At 47.6% G+C, this 15,606-nt stretch overlaps 1 protein-coding gene across 3 annotated transcripts in view; it reads right to left on the bottom strand.

The window, feature by feature from the left end:
- IFT74 (intraflagellar transport 74) overlaps positions 1-15,606 on the bottom strand; it is a 125,565-nt gene that overhangs the window by 92,773 nt on the left and 17,186 nt on the right. For all 3 annotated transcript variants that reach the window (XM_068234639.1, XM_068234631.1, XM_068234624.1), the window contains exons 4-6: positions 13,009-13,144; positions 5,704-5,752; positions 1,144-1,242 (exon numbers count right to left, since the gene is read on the bottom strand). In XM_068234639.1, coding sequence (XP_068090740.1) covers positions 1,144-1,242; positions 5,704-5,752; positions 13,009-13,144 — 284 coding nt within the window. The remainder of the gene's footprint in view (positions 1-1,143; positions 1,243-5,703; positions 5,753-13,008; positions 13,145-15,606) is intronic.

The raw sequence follows: 15,606 nt of genomic DNA, 5'->3' as shown, positions 1-15,606 counted from the left end.
ACAACAAGTTCTTGTCGGATATGTTCAGAAGCAGCATATAAAGGAACAGTCGGCTCGTAGATGGAACGAAAAGCCTCTGGGCTACCTTTGTTATTTTCCAAATCAGGTTTGCTTTAAGCCATTGGGGCACGTACAAGCCTCCTGTAGATTACCTATGGACCGACCAATAGAGTTTCCTGGAATTAGAAAGGGTTGTGCACTGACTGATCTGGCACCACCTGCTAATTTCTGAAATGCATTTCTGTAATATAGGCCCTATAGTTTTGATAGTAGTAGGACCAGGAGTAATAAGCAGGAGGCTGTTATTGCATCTTCAGGTGACAAATACCTGTGCTTTTATCCGAGTCGGTATTGCTGCTAGTTAAAACTACTGGGGGGTGGTATTAAGATTAGGCACCACCATGTGGAGGGGATGTTAATGTTAGGCACCAATGGGGGAGGGGGAGGCAGGCACCACCGGTGGGGTGGGCTGTTAGGCACCAGGAAGGGTTAAGGTTAGGCACCACTGGAGCGGTTACAAGGTTAAGCATCACCTGGGGGGATTAAGGTTAGGTACCACTGGGGGGGGGGTGTTATGGTTAGGCATCACCAGGGGAAGGTTCTGTGTGAGAACAAGGATAGGTTAGGTCATAGTAAAATATCAGAAAGTATTACTGATATTTTACTATATGAATGAAGTAGGACAATGTCTGTAAATTAACAGATTTTTTCATTTATCCTGGTGCCCATTCTACTAGACGTATAATAGCGGTTACAGTCAGGAATGGCAGACTATCAGTAATATAAACGATATTTTACTGCATACTCTGGCGCCCATTTTAATAAACAATGAATATATAATAATTATATATAAAAAATATATTGAATATCGGCTATATCTGACGCCCTTTTTTAACAGGAGCCATTTTATATGCACATGTCCTGGCTGCAAAAAAGTGCAGATTGAGCATACTGTTAGCTTTGAAAAGCCTTAATTGGTTGCAAACTGAAAATGAAAGATTTTCTACAACAGGGTAGATAAAGGTCTAAGTGTCCCATAATTCACAGCGGTTTTACTCTCCAGCTGCTGTGTAGTTCACAGGCATTCAAGATATGCTTAATAAGAACACAATTTTCTGAAAAAAACTTTGATCTATTACTTGCCTTTTCTCATAAGACAAATATACTGAATTCTCTTGGTTATAGGTGTCAATTTCTTTCTTCAGTCTTGTCATTTCTGATGTAAACTCATTGACTTTACTCCTAAAAACAACAACATATTTACAGAAGCAAAATTACTATCTAACACAGCATAGGTCACATAATTAACAGATATCCAAGCATAAACCGCCATTCACTACACAAGAACTGGTAAAATATGCCCCGTTAGAAATTTGTTCTGAAAAGCACAGATCAGACCAGGCTGCAAGAAGTGAGAACATGCAGGACCGGATTTACCTATAGACACTGTAGGCATGTCTACAGGCGGCCCATGTATAAAAGGCAGTTCTCAGGCCGCCCCAAAGTGCCCCCTCTACACCCCCTCCCTCCCTCTGCAGAGTGCAAATGGAGCTCTTACAAGAAGACTCAACTTCTCCCGATGTTTCAGCGATGATGTCCATTCAGTAGCAGCAGAGCGTCCAGCGCCATCTCCATAGCTACAGCGGGTCTCTCTGCATGTGACCCAGCAGCTCCTAATAGTGAGTCACATGACTCATCATGCGACTTGCCGCTATAAGCCGTTGGGTCACATGCAGAAAGACCTACCTAGCCATGGAGATGGCGCTGGACGCTCTGTTGAACGTCATCGCTGGAATGTAGGGAGCCGGTGAGTCTCTTCTAGTAACCGTTCTACTGGCAATATGCAGATGGAGGGGGAGCAGAGGGGGAACCTATAGCTGGCTAACCTGTAATGTGGCACTTATGGCTGGCTAACCTATATTGGGGCACCTAAAGCTGGCTAACGTATTTTGGGGCAGCACATTTACCTGGCAAACCTATACTGGGGCACCTATGCCTGGCTATCTATACTGGGGCACCTATGCCTGGCTATCTATACTGGGCTAACCTATCCTGGGGCACTTATAGCTGGCTATAAATACTGGGGCACCTGCAGATGGCATATTTGACTGGGGGGGGGGGTGCACATCTGAATGTCTATGAGGGGTGTGCGGCCTGTGTTAAGGGGCAGGGCTTAGGGCGCCAGAGCTTATGTGCCTATAGGCACCTGAGCTGTAAATCCGGCCCTGAGTGCATGTGAGCATGATTAGAATTGGTATACTTACTTTGTGATGTTATATGATTAGAGAAGCCAACTAAAGAGCTCCCTTCTCAGAACTGCTTTTCTTGTTTTTGGGCTCGGGCTAAAAAGCTTAATTCTAAAGCCTAGATGTAATAGCAAAAACATTTGTGGAACGCAGATCAACACTCCTACCATAGGGCATGTGCTACAGCAGTGTTAATTTACAGTGTAGTAGTTGGGAGGGAGTACAGTCTACCTTGAGAATGTGTTTCAAAGAATTATAAGAGCCAGGTAAAAGAGCAAAGCAATGCCAAACTTAGGGAATGAGTTTTACCAGGAGTCTCCACAGGAGCTTACACTAAATCAGTGGTGCCCAACCTTTTTTGGCCCGAGGGCCGAACTTTAAATCAAGAAAAATCTCGAGGGCCGGAACACATGCATACAAATTTTCGATGTAAAACTTTAAACGTTTTACTAGTAACAGTTAACATGGTGTTGGAAATGTAAAGAAAACGACAATATAAGAATTGTTGTACCATTTGATGCACATTTTCTTAATGAGAAGTTTGCGGCTGTTTTTCAGAAACCAATTTCTGGATATTTGGCTCCAAATTTGTAACATTTATTCTTAATACAGAATGAAGATGATCATCTGTGATGCGAGAACGTGAGCCAGTTTCTGTGTGGGGCTGCCCGCTCTGTGTGGGGCTGAGGGGGCTGTCTGCTCTGTGTGGGGCTGAGGGGGCTGTCAGCTCTGTGTGGGGCTGAGGAGGCTGCCCTGTCTGTGTGGGGCTGAGGGGGCTGCCCTGTCTGTGTGGGGCTGAGGGGGCTGCCCTGTCTGTGTGGGGCTGAGGGGGCTGCCCTGTCTGTGTGGGGCTGAGGGGGCTGCCCTGTCTGTGTGGGGCTGAGGGGGCTGCCCTGTCTGTGTGGGGCTGAGGAGGCTGCCCTGTCTGTGTGGGGCTGAGGAGGCTGCCCTGTCTGTGTGGGGCTGAGGAGGCTGCCCTGTCTGTGTGGGGCTGAGGAGGCTGCCCTGTCTGTGTGGGGCTGAGGAGGCTGCCCTGTCTGTGTGGGGCTGAGGAGGCTGCCCTGTCTGTGTGGGGCTGAGGAGGCTGCCCTGTCTGTGTGGGGCTGAGGAGGCTGCCCTGTCTGTGTGGGGCTGAGGAGGCTGCCCTGTCTGTGTGGGGCTGAGGAGGCTGCCCTGTCTGTGTGGGGCTGAGGAGGCTGCCCTGTCTGTGTGGGGCTGAGGAGGCTGCCCTGTCTGTGTGGGGCTGAGGAGGCTGCCCTGTCTGTGTGGGGCTGAGGAGGCTGCCCTTTGTGTGGGGCTGAAGGGGCTGCCCTGTCTGTGTGGGGCTGAGGGGGCTGCCCTGTCTGTGTGGGGCTGAGGGGGCTGCCCTGTCTGTGTGGGGCTGAGGGGGCTTCCCTGTCTGTGTGGGGCTGAGGGGGCTGCCCTGTCTGTGTGGGGCTGAGGGGGCTGCCCTGTCTGTGTGGGGCTGAGGGGGCTGCCCTGTATGTGTGGGGCTGAGTGGGCTGCCCTGTCTGTGTAGGGCTGAGGGGGCTGCCCTGTCTGTGTGGGGCTGAGGGGGCTGCCCTGTCTGTGTGGGGCTGAGGGGGCTGCCCTGTCTGTGTGGGGCTGAGGGGGCTGCCCTGTCTGTGTGGGGCTGAGGGGGCTGCCCTGTCTGTGTGGGGCTGAGGGGGCTGCCCTGTCTGTGTGGGGCTGAGGAGGCTGCCCTGTCTGTGTGGGGCTGAGTGGGCTGCCCTGTCTGTGTGGGGCTGAGTGGGCTGCCCTGTCTGTGTGGGGCTGAGTGGGCTGCCCTGTCTGTGTGGGGCTGAGTGGGCTGCCCTGTCTGTGTGGAGCTGAGGAGGCTGCCCTGTCTGTGTAGGGCTGAGGGGGCTGCCCTGTCTGTGTGGGGCTGAGGAGGCTGCCCTGTCTGTGTGGGGCTGAGGAGGCTGCCCTGTCTGTGTGGGGCTGAGGAGGCTGCCCCGTCTGTGTGGGGCTGAGGAGGCTGCCCCGTCTGTGTGGGGCTGAGGAGGCTGCCCCGTCTGTGTGGGGCTGAGTGGGCTGCCCCGTCTGTGTGGGGCTGAGTGGGCTGCCCCGTCTGTGTGGGGCTGAGTGGGCTGCCCCGTCTGTGTGGGGCTGAGTGGGCTGCCCCGTCTGTGTGGGGCTGAGTGGGCTGCCCCGTCTGTGTGGGGCTGAGGGGGCTGCCCCGTCTGTGTGGGGCTGAGGGGGCTGCCCTGTCTGTGTGGGGCTGAGGGGGCTGCCCTGTCTGTGTGGGGCTGAGGGGGCTGCCCTGTCTGTGTGGGGCTGAGGGGGCTGCCCTGTCTGTGTGGGGCTGAGGGGGCTGCCCTGTCTGTGTGGGGCTGAGGGGGCTGCCCTGTCTGTGTGGGGCTGAGGGGGCTGCCCTGTCTGTGTGGGGCTGAGGGGGCTGCCCTGTCTGTGTGGGGCTGAGGAGGCTGCCCTGTCTGTGTGGGGCTGAGTGGGCTGCCCTGTCTGTGTGGGGCTGAGTGGGCTGCCCTGTCTGTGTGGGGCTGAGTGGGCTGCCCTGTCTGTGTGGGGCTGAGTGGGCTGCCCTGTCTGTGTGGGGCTGAGGAGGCTGCCCTGTCTGTGTAGGGCTGAGGGGGCTGCCCTGTCTGTGTGGGGCTGAGGAGGCTGCCCTGTCTGTGTGGGGCTGAGGAGGCTGCCCTGTCTGTGTGGGGCTGAGGAGGCTGCCCTGTCTGTGTGGGGCTGAGGAGGCTGCCCTGTCTGTGTGGGGCTGAGGAGGCTGCCCTGTCTGTGTGGGGCTGAGGAGGCTGCCCTGTCTGTGTGGGGCTGAGGAGGCTGCCCCGTCTGTGTGGGGCTGAGTGGGCTGCCCCGTCTGTGTGGGGCTGAGTGGGCTGCCCCGTCTGTGTGGGGCTGAGGAGGCTGCCCGAGGAGGAGAGAATCGGGTGGTATTGCGTAGTAAAGTATCGGCGTAGTCCCGCGCATACTTGAGAATGTGCTGGTATTCAGCCCCGGGTAACGCTGGGATAGTTAGAAAGCCTCGCTCATTGGTTAGTGCAGGAACCTTCCTTCAATAGGAATCAGCCTAATTCCTATTGGAGGAAGGTTCCTGCACTAACCAATGAGCGAGGCTTTCTAACTATCCCAGCGCTACCCGGGGCTGAATACCAGCGTGTATGCGCGGGACTACGCCGATACTTTACTACGCAATACCACCCGATCCTCTACCCCTCCGCGGGCAGCCTCCTCAGTCTCCCCCAGCCTCCCCCTCCGCAGGCCACCGCCGCGCGGGCCACAGAAACTGGCCTCGCGGGCCACAAATGGCCCGCGGCCCGTAGGTTGGGCACAGCTGTACTAAATGATCTGTGATAAATTACCATGGTAACATGCTTTAAGGTTTGGTCTAAGTAAAACGGAGCTGCTCAAGTTCTGAAGAAAAAAAGTTATAACTCTACAGAGATATTGTATCTGTAAAACTTTAACACAAAAGATAACACCAACATACCGAAGCAACCCAAGAAAGTAAGACTTGTCCATAACCTGTCTCTGCGGACCTGGAATAGAAATATAATATTTTGAGTAAATCTACCAGTTTCTTCATCAAAGTAAAGAATGTTCTGCATACAATAGCATATGCAGTAGCTACAGCACACCATTAATATACCAGTGATGTGGACAAGTGATCTATAATTTCTAAAAAATAAATCACATGCTCCCTCTCCAGTTTTCATCTAGAGATGTAACTCTACTCAGGGTGTGGCTGCCGTTGACAACAGAATCTGATGCCAAGTTTGTTAAGGCATTGTTCCCACTTGCTGCTGGGTCATGTGCGGCCAGCAGGAGTGGACAGTGTAGTGTATGCTATATGGGGAAAGCATACACCTGCCCGGGATTATTGCGGACTGCACAGTGCACTTACTGCAATGGATCCCGCAGATCCGCTGCAACGTAACAAGTGTGAATAGCTCCTATTAATAAAATAGGAGCTATTCACTGTCCGTTTAGTGATGAGCAGAGAATGGACAAAAAAAATAAAAATAAAAATGTGCGTTCTATGCTCAAGTGGGAATACAGACTAAAGGGAACCTGAAGTGAGAGGCTGCCAAATGTATTTTCTTTTAAACAAAAATAAATTTTACCAGCTGTCCTGCTGATCCTCTGCCTCTTATTCAATGGGTTGCAAAAGTATTTGCACCCCTTGAAGTTTTCCACATTTTGTCACATTACTGACACAAACATGCATCAATTTTATTGGAATTCCACATGAAAGACCAATACAAAGTGGTGTACATGTGAGAAGTGGATCGAAACTCATACATGATTCCAAACATTTTTTTACAAATAAATAACTGCAAAGTGGAGTGTGCGTAATTATTCGGCCCCCTGAGTCAATACTTTGTAGAACCACCTTTTGCTGCAATTACAGCTGCCAGTCTTTTAGGGTATGTCTCTACCAGCTTTGCACATCTAGAGACTGAAATCCTTGCCCATTCTTCTTTGCAAAATATGCAAATATGTTTTGTATTAAACCATTCCATTGTTGCCCTGGCTTTATGTTTAGGGTCATTGTCCTGCTGGAAGGTGAACCTCCGCCCCAGTCTAAAGTCTTTTGCAGTCTCCAAGAGGTTTTCTTCCAAGTTTGCCCTATATTTGGCTCCATCCATCTTCCCATCAACTCTGACCAGCTTCCCTGCCCCTGCTGAAGAGATGCACCCCCTGAGCATGATGCTGCCACCACCATATTTGACAGTGGGGATGGTGTGTTCAGAGTGATGTGCTGTGTTAGTTTTCTGCCACACATAGCGTTTTGCATTTTGGCCAAAAAGTTCCATTTTGGTCTCATCTGACCAGAGCACCTTCTTCCACATGGTTGCTGTGTCCCCCACATGGCTTGTGGCAAACTGCAAACGGGACTTCTTATGCTTCCTGTTAACAATGCCTTTCTTCTTGCCACTCTTCCATAAAGGCCAACTTTGTTCAGTGCATGACTAATAGTTGTCCTATGGACAGAGTCTCCCACCTGAGCTGTAGATCTCGGCAGCTCGTCCAGCGTCACCATGGGCCTCTTGACTGCATTTCTGATCAGCGCTCTCCTTGTTCGGCCTGTGAGTTTAGGTGGGCGGCCTTGTCTTGGTAGGTTTACAGTTGTGCCATACTCCTTCCATTTCTGAATGATCACTTGAACAGTGCTCCGTGGGATGTTCAAGGCTTTGGAAATCTTTTTGTAGCCTAAGCCTGCTTTAAATTTCTCAATAACTTGATCCCTGACCTGTCTTGTGTGTTCTTTGGACTTCACGGTGTTGTTGCTCCCAATATTCTCTTAGACAACCTCTGAGGCCCTCACAGAGCAGCTGCATTTGTACAGACATTACATTACACACGGGTACACTCTATTTAGTCATTAGCACTCATCAGGCAATGTCTATAGGCAACTGACTGCACTCAGATCAAAGGGGGCCGAATAATTATGCACACACCACTTTGCAGTTATTTATTTGTAAAAAATGTTTGGAATCATGTATGATTTTCGTTCCACTTCTCATGTGTACACCACTTTGTGTTGGTCTTTCATGTGGAATTCCAGTAAAATTGATTCATGTTTGTGGCAGTAATATGACAAAATGTGAAAACTTCAAGGGGGCCGAATACTTTTGCAACCCTCTGTATATGTTTAGCCATAGACCATGAACAACCATGCAGATCAGGTGCTTCTGACAAAATCTGACTGGATTAGCTGCATGCTTGTTTCAGGTGCATGATTCAGACTCTACTGCAGCCAAAGAGATGAGCAGGACTGCTAGGCAACTGGTATTTTTTAAAAGAAAATCAATATGGCAGCCCCTATATTCCTCTCACATCAGGTGTGCTTTAACCACTTTACCACCAGTGGTGCGTATATCTACGCTCCTTTTAACACCCTTTCCCCACCAGGAGCGTAGATATACGCACCCCCGCCGCTACCGCCACTGTCCACGCTCCCATGCACGCCGCCGCCCGCTCACCCGGAGATCAATGAAGGGGAAAAACCATTCCCGTTCGTTGATCTAAGCCCCCCAGCAATGATCGGCTGCTTCTATGAGAATGTGATCATTGTGAACATTTTTTTAAAATTCCCAGCCTCATTGTGCTTCCTGTAAGCGTACTTCCAACGCTTACAGGACGTACTCACAAAAAGTTACTGTGGCCATCTTGTGGCCAAATAGTAAAACTACATCCAAAAAAACACTGTTACTATATAAACTGTGGGCTTGTAAGTAGGGATGGACGCAAAACTGAAAAAAAAAAATGCACCTTTATTTCCAAATACAATATTGGTGCCAAACATTGTGATAGGGACATAATTTAAACGATGTAATAACCGGGACAAATGGGCAAATACATTTCATGGATTTTAATTACAGTAGCATGCATTATTTAAAAACTATAATGGCCGAAAACTGAAAAATAATGATTTTTTTCCCCACATTTTTTCCTATTTTCCCATTAAAACACATTTAGAATAAAATAATTCTTGGCATAATGTCCCACCTAAAGAAAGCCTAATTGGTGGCGAAAAAAACAAGATATAGTTCATTTCATTGCGATATGTAATGATAAAGTTATAGACGAATGAATGGAAGGAGCGCTGAAAGGTGAACCCACAAGGGCGTTTTTGTGAGCATATAGGGAGCACTTGAAAACGCTAGCGTTTTCCCAAAACACTCAGCTAATGTTAATGGATGGGGCAACTTCCACAGGAGCGTTTGCGATTTGGAAAATCGCAAGCGCAGGACATGTAGCATTTTGTTAGCGTTTGCGCTTCAATGTAAAGTATATAATCGCTGGCGTAAATCGCTCATCAAAACCTGCACGGAGCGATTTCGGCTAGCATTTTCAAGTTACTGCACACCTTAACAAAATTAAAAATTAATTGAAAGGACCAATTAGACTGTAAAACGCTAATCGCTACACAACCGCCGGCAAATTGATACACTTTTTAAAATCGCTCCCTAAAACGCTCATGAAAATCACTTCCAAACTGCTCATACAAAACGCTAGCGATTGCATTTTGCAGTGGGTTCCAGGCCTAAAGCTGTGGTCTTAATGATCTCTATCTCTATATCTGCAGTGCTCATTTTAATAAAAACACATCTCTGCAGAAGCTCCCAAAATCGGTCTACACTTCCCACTAAGTGACACTAAAATACAACACTAAAATACAACAAAAACAGCCTTGCAGTTAAATGTGCAGGCAAGGGGCACTGATTTTTGGGAGTGGGGAATTAAATGCAGTCAGTCTTATACAAAGAAGTTGAGTGTATATGGTTTTCTGGGCAGACTCCTTTTAACCACTTGCCGACCATAGTGCTAACCCTCCCTAACGACCAGGCTCATTTTTGCTGTACTGGGCTGTGCAGGCTTTTCAGCCTCCTGCACAGCCTAATTATGGAGCCCAGCGATCGGACTCACCTCCTTTTTTTGTCCCTAAGGGGACATGGCGCCGGAGGGGTCCGATCGCTGCAGCAGTTTTTTTTCTTTTTTCTTCAGCCTCTATGAGGCTCTCTCTGCCTCCCTCCCTCCTCTCTCCCGTATCTGAATTGGAACAGTTCTGTTCCGCCTCTCATTGGCATCAGCCTATGAGAGGACGGCCGGGGATCGCCAATCTTGTACAGCGCTGCCGGGGACCACAGCGCTGTACGCTTGTAAACAAAGGGGATTTCTTTCCCCTTTCGTTTACAAACAGCCTGCTAGCTGCGATCGGCGGCTAGCAGGCTATTCACGGCACTCCACTCCGTTCCCTGGGAAACTCCAGCCCCAGGACTTGAGACCAATTGGCGTTAGGCGGTCCTGGGGCTGCCACGCCCACCGGCGTTAAGGTGGCCACACACCATACAATTTTTTAAATATCTGTTCAATTTAAGAATTGCAATCAATTTTTCTGACTAATTGTAACATTTCAAAAATATGACCAATGTACCACACACGTATGTTCAATTTTTCCCCAATTATGATAAAAATGATTGGATACTCTGACAAAATTCCTAGGGTGTGGATAATAATACATTGACAATCTAACACACACCATACAATCTTTAGAAAGATTGAAGAAAAATATCTGGCATTCCTGTTCGATAAAAATCGAAGGAAACGGGAAATCCGATCTGATTTTTCAGTCGAATGAAAAAAAAAAACGTTCGATTTTTTCGGGTGATCCGATCGTTTTTATCGAATTACTGTAAAATCGGATCATTTTATTGTATCGTGTGTGGCCACCCTAAGGCTGTCCCCAGAAAGTTAAAATAAGAACTGCAGATAGGGTGGTATAGCTCCACAGAATGCATATTTTACCCTTGTAGACTATGGGTCAAGTATGGCACAGGTTTACTGTAAAGCATAACGGGTTCCACTGCAAATGCAGGGTGAAAGACCAGCTCGGCTGCCTACCATGAGCGTGATGAGTATACAGACAAATGCAGGCTGGCCAGTCCCTGTGTGCCTCTTATGCTAGGTACACACGATACAATTTTCTGGCAGATTTACCTGCCAGATTGATTTTTTTCCAACATGTCCGTTCTGAATTGCAATCGATTTTCCAATCGATTTCCATAAAAGTGAATGGAAGTCGATTGGAAAAAAACGATCGACATTCAGATTGCACATGTTGGAAAAATTGATCTGGCAGGTAAATCTGCCAGCAAATTGTATCGTGTGTACCTAGCATTACGCTATCCCTGCTGTGGGTCTTCTCTCTGGCTTAGCGGAAGCCTGTGTAGCCTGCATTTGCTGCCATGTGGTAACGCTCTCATTCAGCAGCGACTGCAGACAACACAGGCTTCAATTAAGCCTGAGAAGACACACACAGCAGAGGTAGCATAAGAGGCGCATGGAGAAATCTGCCTGTATACTCACACTCGTGTCTGGCAGCCGTGCCAATCTTTCACGCGCTGCCCTGTATATGGATTGTTTTCAAATGCATTACAATGCAGCAAGCAGTACTAAATGTGGCAAATCGCATTGCACTTATGGAATTATAAACCACGATTTGCATTATTATAAAAAAATAAAAAAAATTCTTACACTATGAGATTTTCTGGTGGATTTACTGTCAGATCAATTATTTCCAACATGCTCGATTTGCTTTCCGATCGATTTCCAAGCATTTTCCGATCGATTTCCTATGTAAGTGAACGGAAATCAATCGGAAAATGCTCAGAAATCGATAGGAAACCAAATCGAACATGTTGGAAATAATCGATCTGACAGTAAATCGACCAGAAAATCTCATAGTGTGTACCCAGCATTACTCTGGGATTAACACATCCGTTTACCCCAAGGCGTATCAGAACACTAAATTGAACAATCTCGTCTGGGATGTCCACATGCAGACATGCTATCACTGTGACCTCCCATGCCACACTGCCATCAAGTTTTAGGCAAAACTTGTGAGGATGCCCCCCCCCCCTCCCAATTTGGAATGATCGCACAGTGACAACTTGCTCTGCTTCACTTAATATTCTCAGTCAGCAAAGGACAACTTGAGAGATGTCATGCAGCATCTCAACGCAATAACACACTGGCTGGCTGAGAGTATGTGACAAGCAAACTGCTCACCCTCAGCCAGTCGGCTGTCCTCCATTCCTCCCTAATCAGGAAAGCAGTGCCACCTCCTCCCTTCTGCTGTCCAGTCAAATGAAACACTGCTGCTCTTCTGTCTTCCAGCTCCTCACTCACTGTCAGACTCCGCGCACAGCACAACAAGCTGCTTTTCCCAATGATAACCTCTTCACCTCGCTCGCTCTCCTCTCGCCTCTCCTCCTACTCTGACAGCATGCTTTAAAGGGGAACTGAAGAAAGAGGTATATGGAGGCTGTCATGTTTATTTCCTTTTAGACAATACCAGTTGCCTGGCAGCCCTGCTGATCCTCTGCCTCTAATACTATTAGCCATAGCCCCTGAACAAGCATGCAGCAGATCAGGTGTTTCAGTGGTTCAGACTTATAAGTCTGATCTGACAAGACTAGCTGCATGCTTGTTTCTGGTGTTATTCAGATACTACTGCAGAGAAATAGACCAGCAGGGCTGCCAGGCAACTGGTATTGATTAAAAGGAAATAAACATGACAGCCTCCATATACCTCTCTCTTCAGTTCCCCTTTAAAGGAGTGATCCAAGCAAATAAAAAAACAATCCACTTATCTGGGGCTTCCTCCAGCCCGTGGCAGCCGTCCTGTGCCCTCGCCGCAGCTCCAGTGGCTCCCGCTCTTCTCCACTGGCACAGCCGACCTCGCCAGGTCAGATTCCGGGTCGGCTTCTTCTGCGCTCCACCGCGCGGGTCATGTGGTCTCTCCAATGTCATCAGGATGGTACTACGCAGGTTCTGCGCCTCCACAATACCGTCCCGATGATGTCGGAGAGACCACGTGACCGGTTGAGCGCAGAAGAAGTCGACCCAGAACCTGACCTGGCGAGGTCGGCTGCGCCAGCAGAGAACACCGGGAGCCACCGGAGCTGCGGCGAGGGAACAGGATGGCTGCCACGGGCTGGAGGAAGCCCCAGGTAAGTGGATTTTTTTTTTTTTTTTTTTTTTAAAGCTTGGATGTATCCTTTAAGTGTAAACACACAGCACAAAAATGATGCCCGTATAATATTTGTGCCTGATGCAAGTGTTTCACCTTGCTTCATGAGAGAACCAGTCCTGGATCTAGGGTTAGTCAGAAGAGCAACCCAACTGTAACCGAGCTGCAGGCTGATAAAACTACAGGTATACGTAGAAGCACAAACCTATTCCAATGAAGGAAAGCCTTAAATGCGATTTCTACAGTCCATTTTACCTTTCATGCCTGTTTTCATTCCACTTAAGCCTTGCTGTGTGACAGGTCGATCAGCTACTTTTATCTGAGCTGAAAGTACTCCTCCAGGGCCCTGCGGCCCACCACGTGTCCCAGGTCTGGCAGTGCCAGGTGGCATCTGCAGAAACAAAATCAACATATTCTGTGTTATAATTGTAACAGAATAATAGAAAAAGATTAACTAATCTTACTAGTTTCACTAGTAAATGTAAATATTACAATATCAGGAAACTGCAATGCTAATTCTGATGTGTAAAGTAAAATAACAGGGAACAAACAATTACATTTCAGTTGTTCTAAGTGTAAAGGTGAATGTTAAGCTAATATGTAGACCCCTAGTCAAAATGTTTCTGCGTTATAGCCAGAATGGGGAAAGGTTTTGACCTCTGTCATTGAACTATTTTTTCTGGTTGCCGACACAGATTACTGAGCTCAGTAGCACAAACTACACACAGGCCTCAATTCACTAAGCATTACCGCATTTGGTAATGCAGAAAACAGCTGATTTTACCGACCATCTTACAAATGCCAATTCACTAAACCTATTACTGCACTCAAACGTAAAAGTACCGACTAGTGAGGTAAAATGACCTACTCAAGCGTTAAAGGAGTTTTAAGAACAATAAGTGATATGTCCAGCCCCAAGCTCCCAGCATGTCCCTTGCTGCAGCTCCGCGGTGATCCGGGAGCCTCTGAAGCTTCCCGGTCCCCGGCGATGATGTCAGGCTGACCTGGAGGTCGGCCTGTACTGCACCTGCGCAAGCGGCACTGTCAATCACTGCCACGTGGACCGGAGCGTACTGTACAGGCGTAGTAGTTCTGCGGCGAGGGACATGCTGGGAGCTTGGGGCTGGACGAAGCCCAGGGTAAGTAGCACTTATTGTTCTTAAAACCCCCGATGACTCCTTTAAATACCTCAAGAAATGTCAAGAAATTGCAATTCACAAGGATTAAAGCATACGGTAAATCAAGTATTGACCTGATGTGGATTGCTTTTCCAGTCAACAAAATTTCATATCTAGAACTGAAAGTGCACCTGAACTGGATCTTAAATATGTGACAAGACCCTATTAAAAGCTCCCCCAAATAGTTTTGCTTCCAGCAGTAGTAACATTTTGCCAGAAGCACACTGTAAAGATTCTGAGTCGCCCTCTGTCCCCAGGAGAAGAAGTTTGGCTTTGCATTGGTAGCCAAGCCCTACCCCTCTCATTCCACCAAACCAGTGATGCAGCAGCTGCCACCTTCCTCAAGGGAGAGTGAGAAGATGGGTTGGGAGCCACATCAATTCCAGCATAAAGGCAAACTTTCTGCCCAGGAGAAAGCATGGCTGGGGATTTTTACAGTGGTCTCTTGACAATACATTACTGCTTCTGGAAATAAAGGCAAGGCAGTAAAACTTTTTATAAGCTCACAGAGAGGTAAGAATTAATTAACTTTGCAATTTAAAGCAAACCTGTGGCAATAAAAAAAAAAAAAAAATTAATATTAGATACCTCAGTAGACGGAAGCCTCTGGATAATCCAGAAGCTTCTCCTGCCCAGCGCTGCTTGCCGGGATTCTCTTCTTCTGAGGTGCTTGTACAGTTTGCACTTGCACAGTAGCACAATAGCTTTTTCTTCATGCATGAGTGGCTCTGTGATACTGCACAGGCCATACCTGTGCCTGCACAGTGCAGCTGCGCTTGTTCACAGACATGAGCGTGCCTAAGAGAACATATTCAACAAGGGTTATCATATACATTGGTGTGAAAAACTATTTGCCCCCTTCCTGATTTCTTATTCTTTTGCATGTTTGTCACACTTAAATGTTTATGCTCATCAAAAACCATTAACTATTAGTCAAAGATAACATAATTGAACACAAAATGCAGTTTTAAATGATGGTTTTTATTATTTAGTGAGAAAAAAAACCTCCAAATCTACATGGCCCTGTGTGAAAAAGTGATTGCCCCCCTTGTTAATAAATAACTTAACTGTGGTTTATCACACCTGAGTTCAATTTCTGTAGTCACCCCCAGGCCTGATTACTGCCACACCTGTTTCAATCAAGAAATCACTTAAACAGGAGCTATCTGACACAGAGAAGTAGACCAAAAGCACCTCAAAAGCTAGACATCATGCCAAGATCCAAAGAAATTCAGGAACAAATGAGAACAAAAGTAATTGAGATCTATCAGTCTGGTGAAGGTTATAAAGCCATTTCTAAAGCTTTGGGACTCCAGAAAACCACAGTGAGAGCCATTATCCACAAATGGCAAAAACATGGAACAGTGATGAACCTTCCCAGGAGTGGCCAGCCAAAATAACCCCAGAGCGCAGAGAAAACTCATCCGAGAGGCCACAAAAGACCCCAGGACAACATCTAAAGAACTGCAGGCCTCACTTGCCTCAATTAAGGTCAGTGTTTACAACTCCACCATAAGAAAGAGACTGGGCAAAAACGGCCTGTATGGCAGATATCCAAGGCGCAAACCACTTTTAAGCAAAAAGAACATTAAGGCTCGTCTCAATTTTGCTAAAAAAACATCTCAATGATTGCCAAGACTTTGGGGAAAATACCTTGGGGACCGACGAGACAAAA

The sequence above is a fragment of the Hyperolius riggenbachi genome, chromosome 1, assembly GCF_040937935.1.
Source record: "Hyperolius riggenbachi isolate aHypRig1 chromosome 1, aHypRig1.pri, whole genome shotgun sequence".
NCBI classification, from domain to species: domain Eukaryota; kingdom Metazoa; phylum Chordata; class Amphibia; order Anura; family Hyperoliidae; genus Hyperolius; species Hyperolius riggenbachi.
This window is presented reverse-complemented; position numbering and strand designations above follow the sequence as displayed.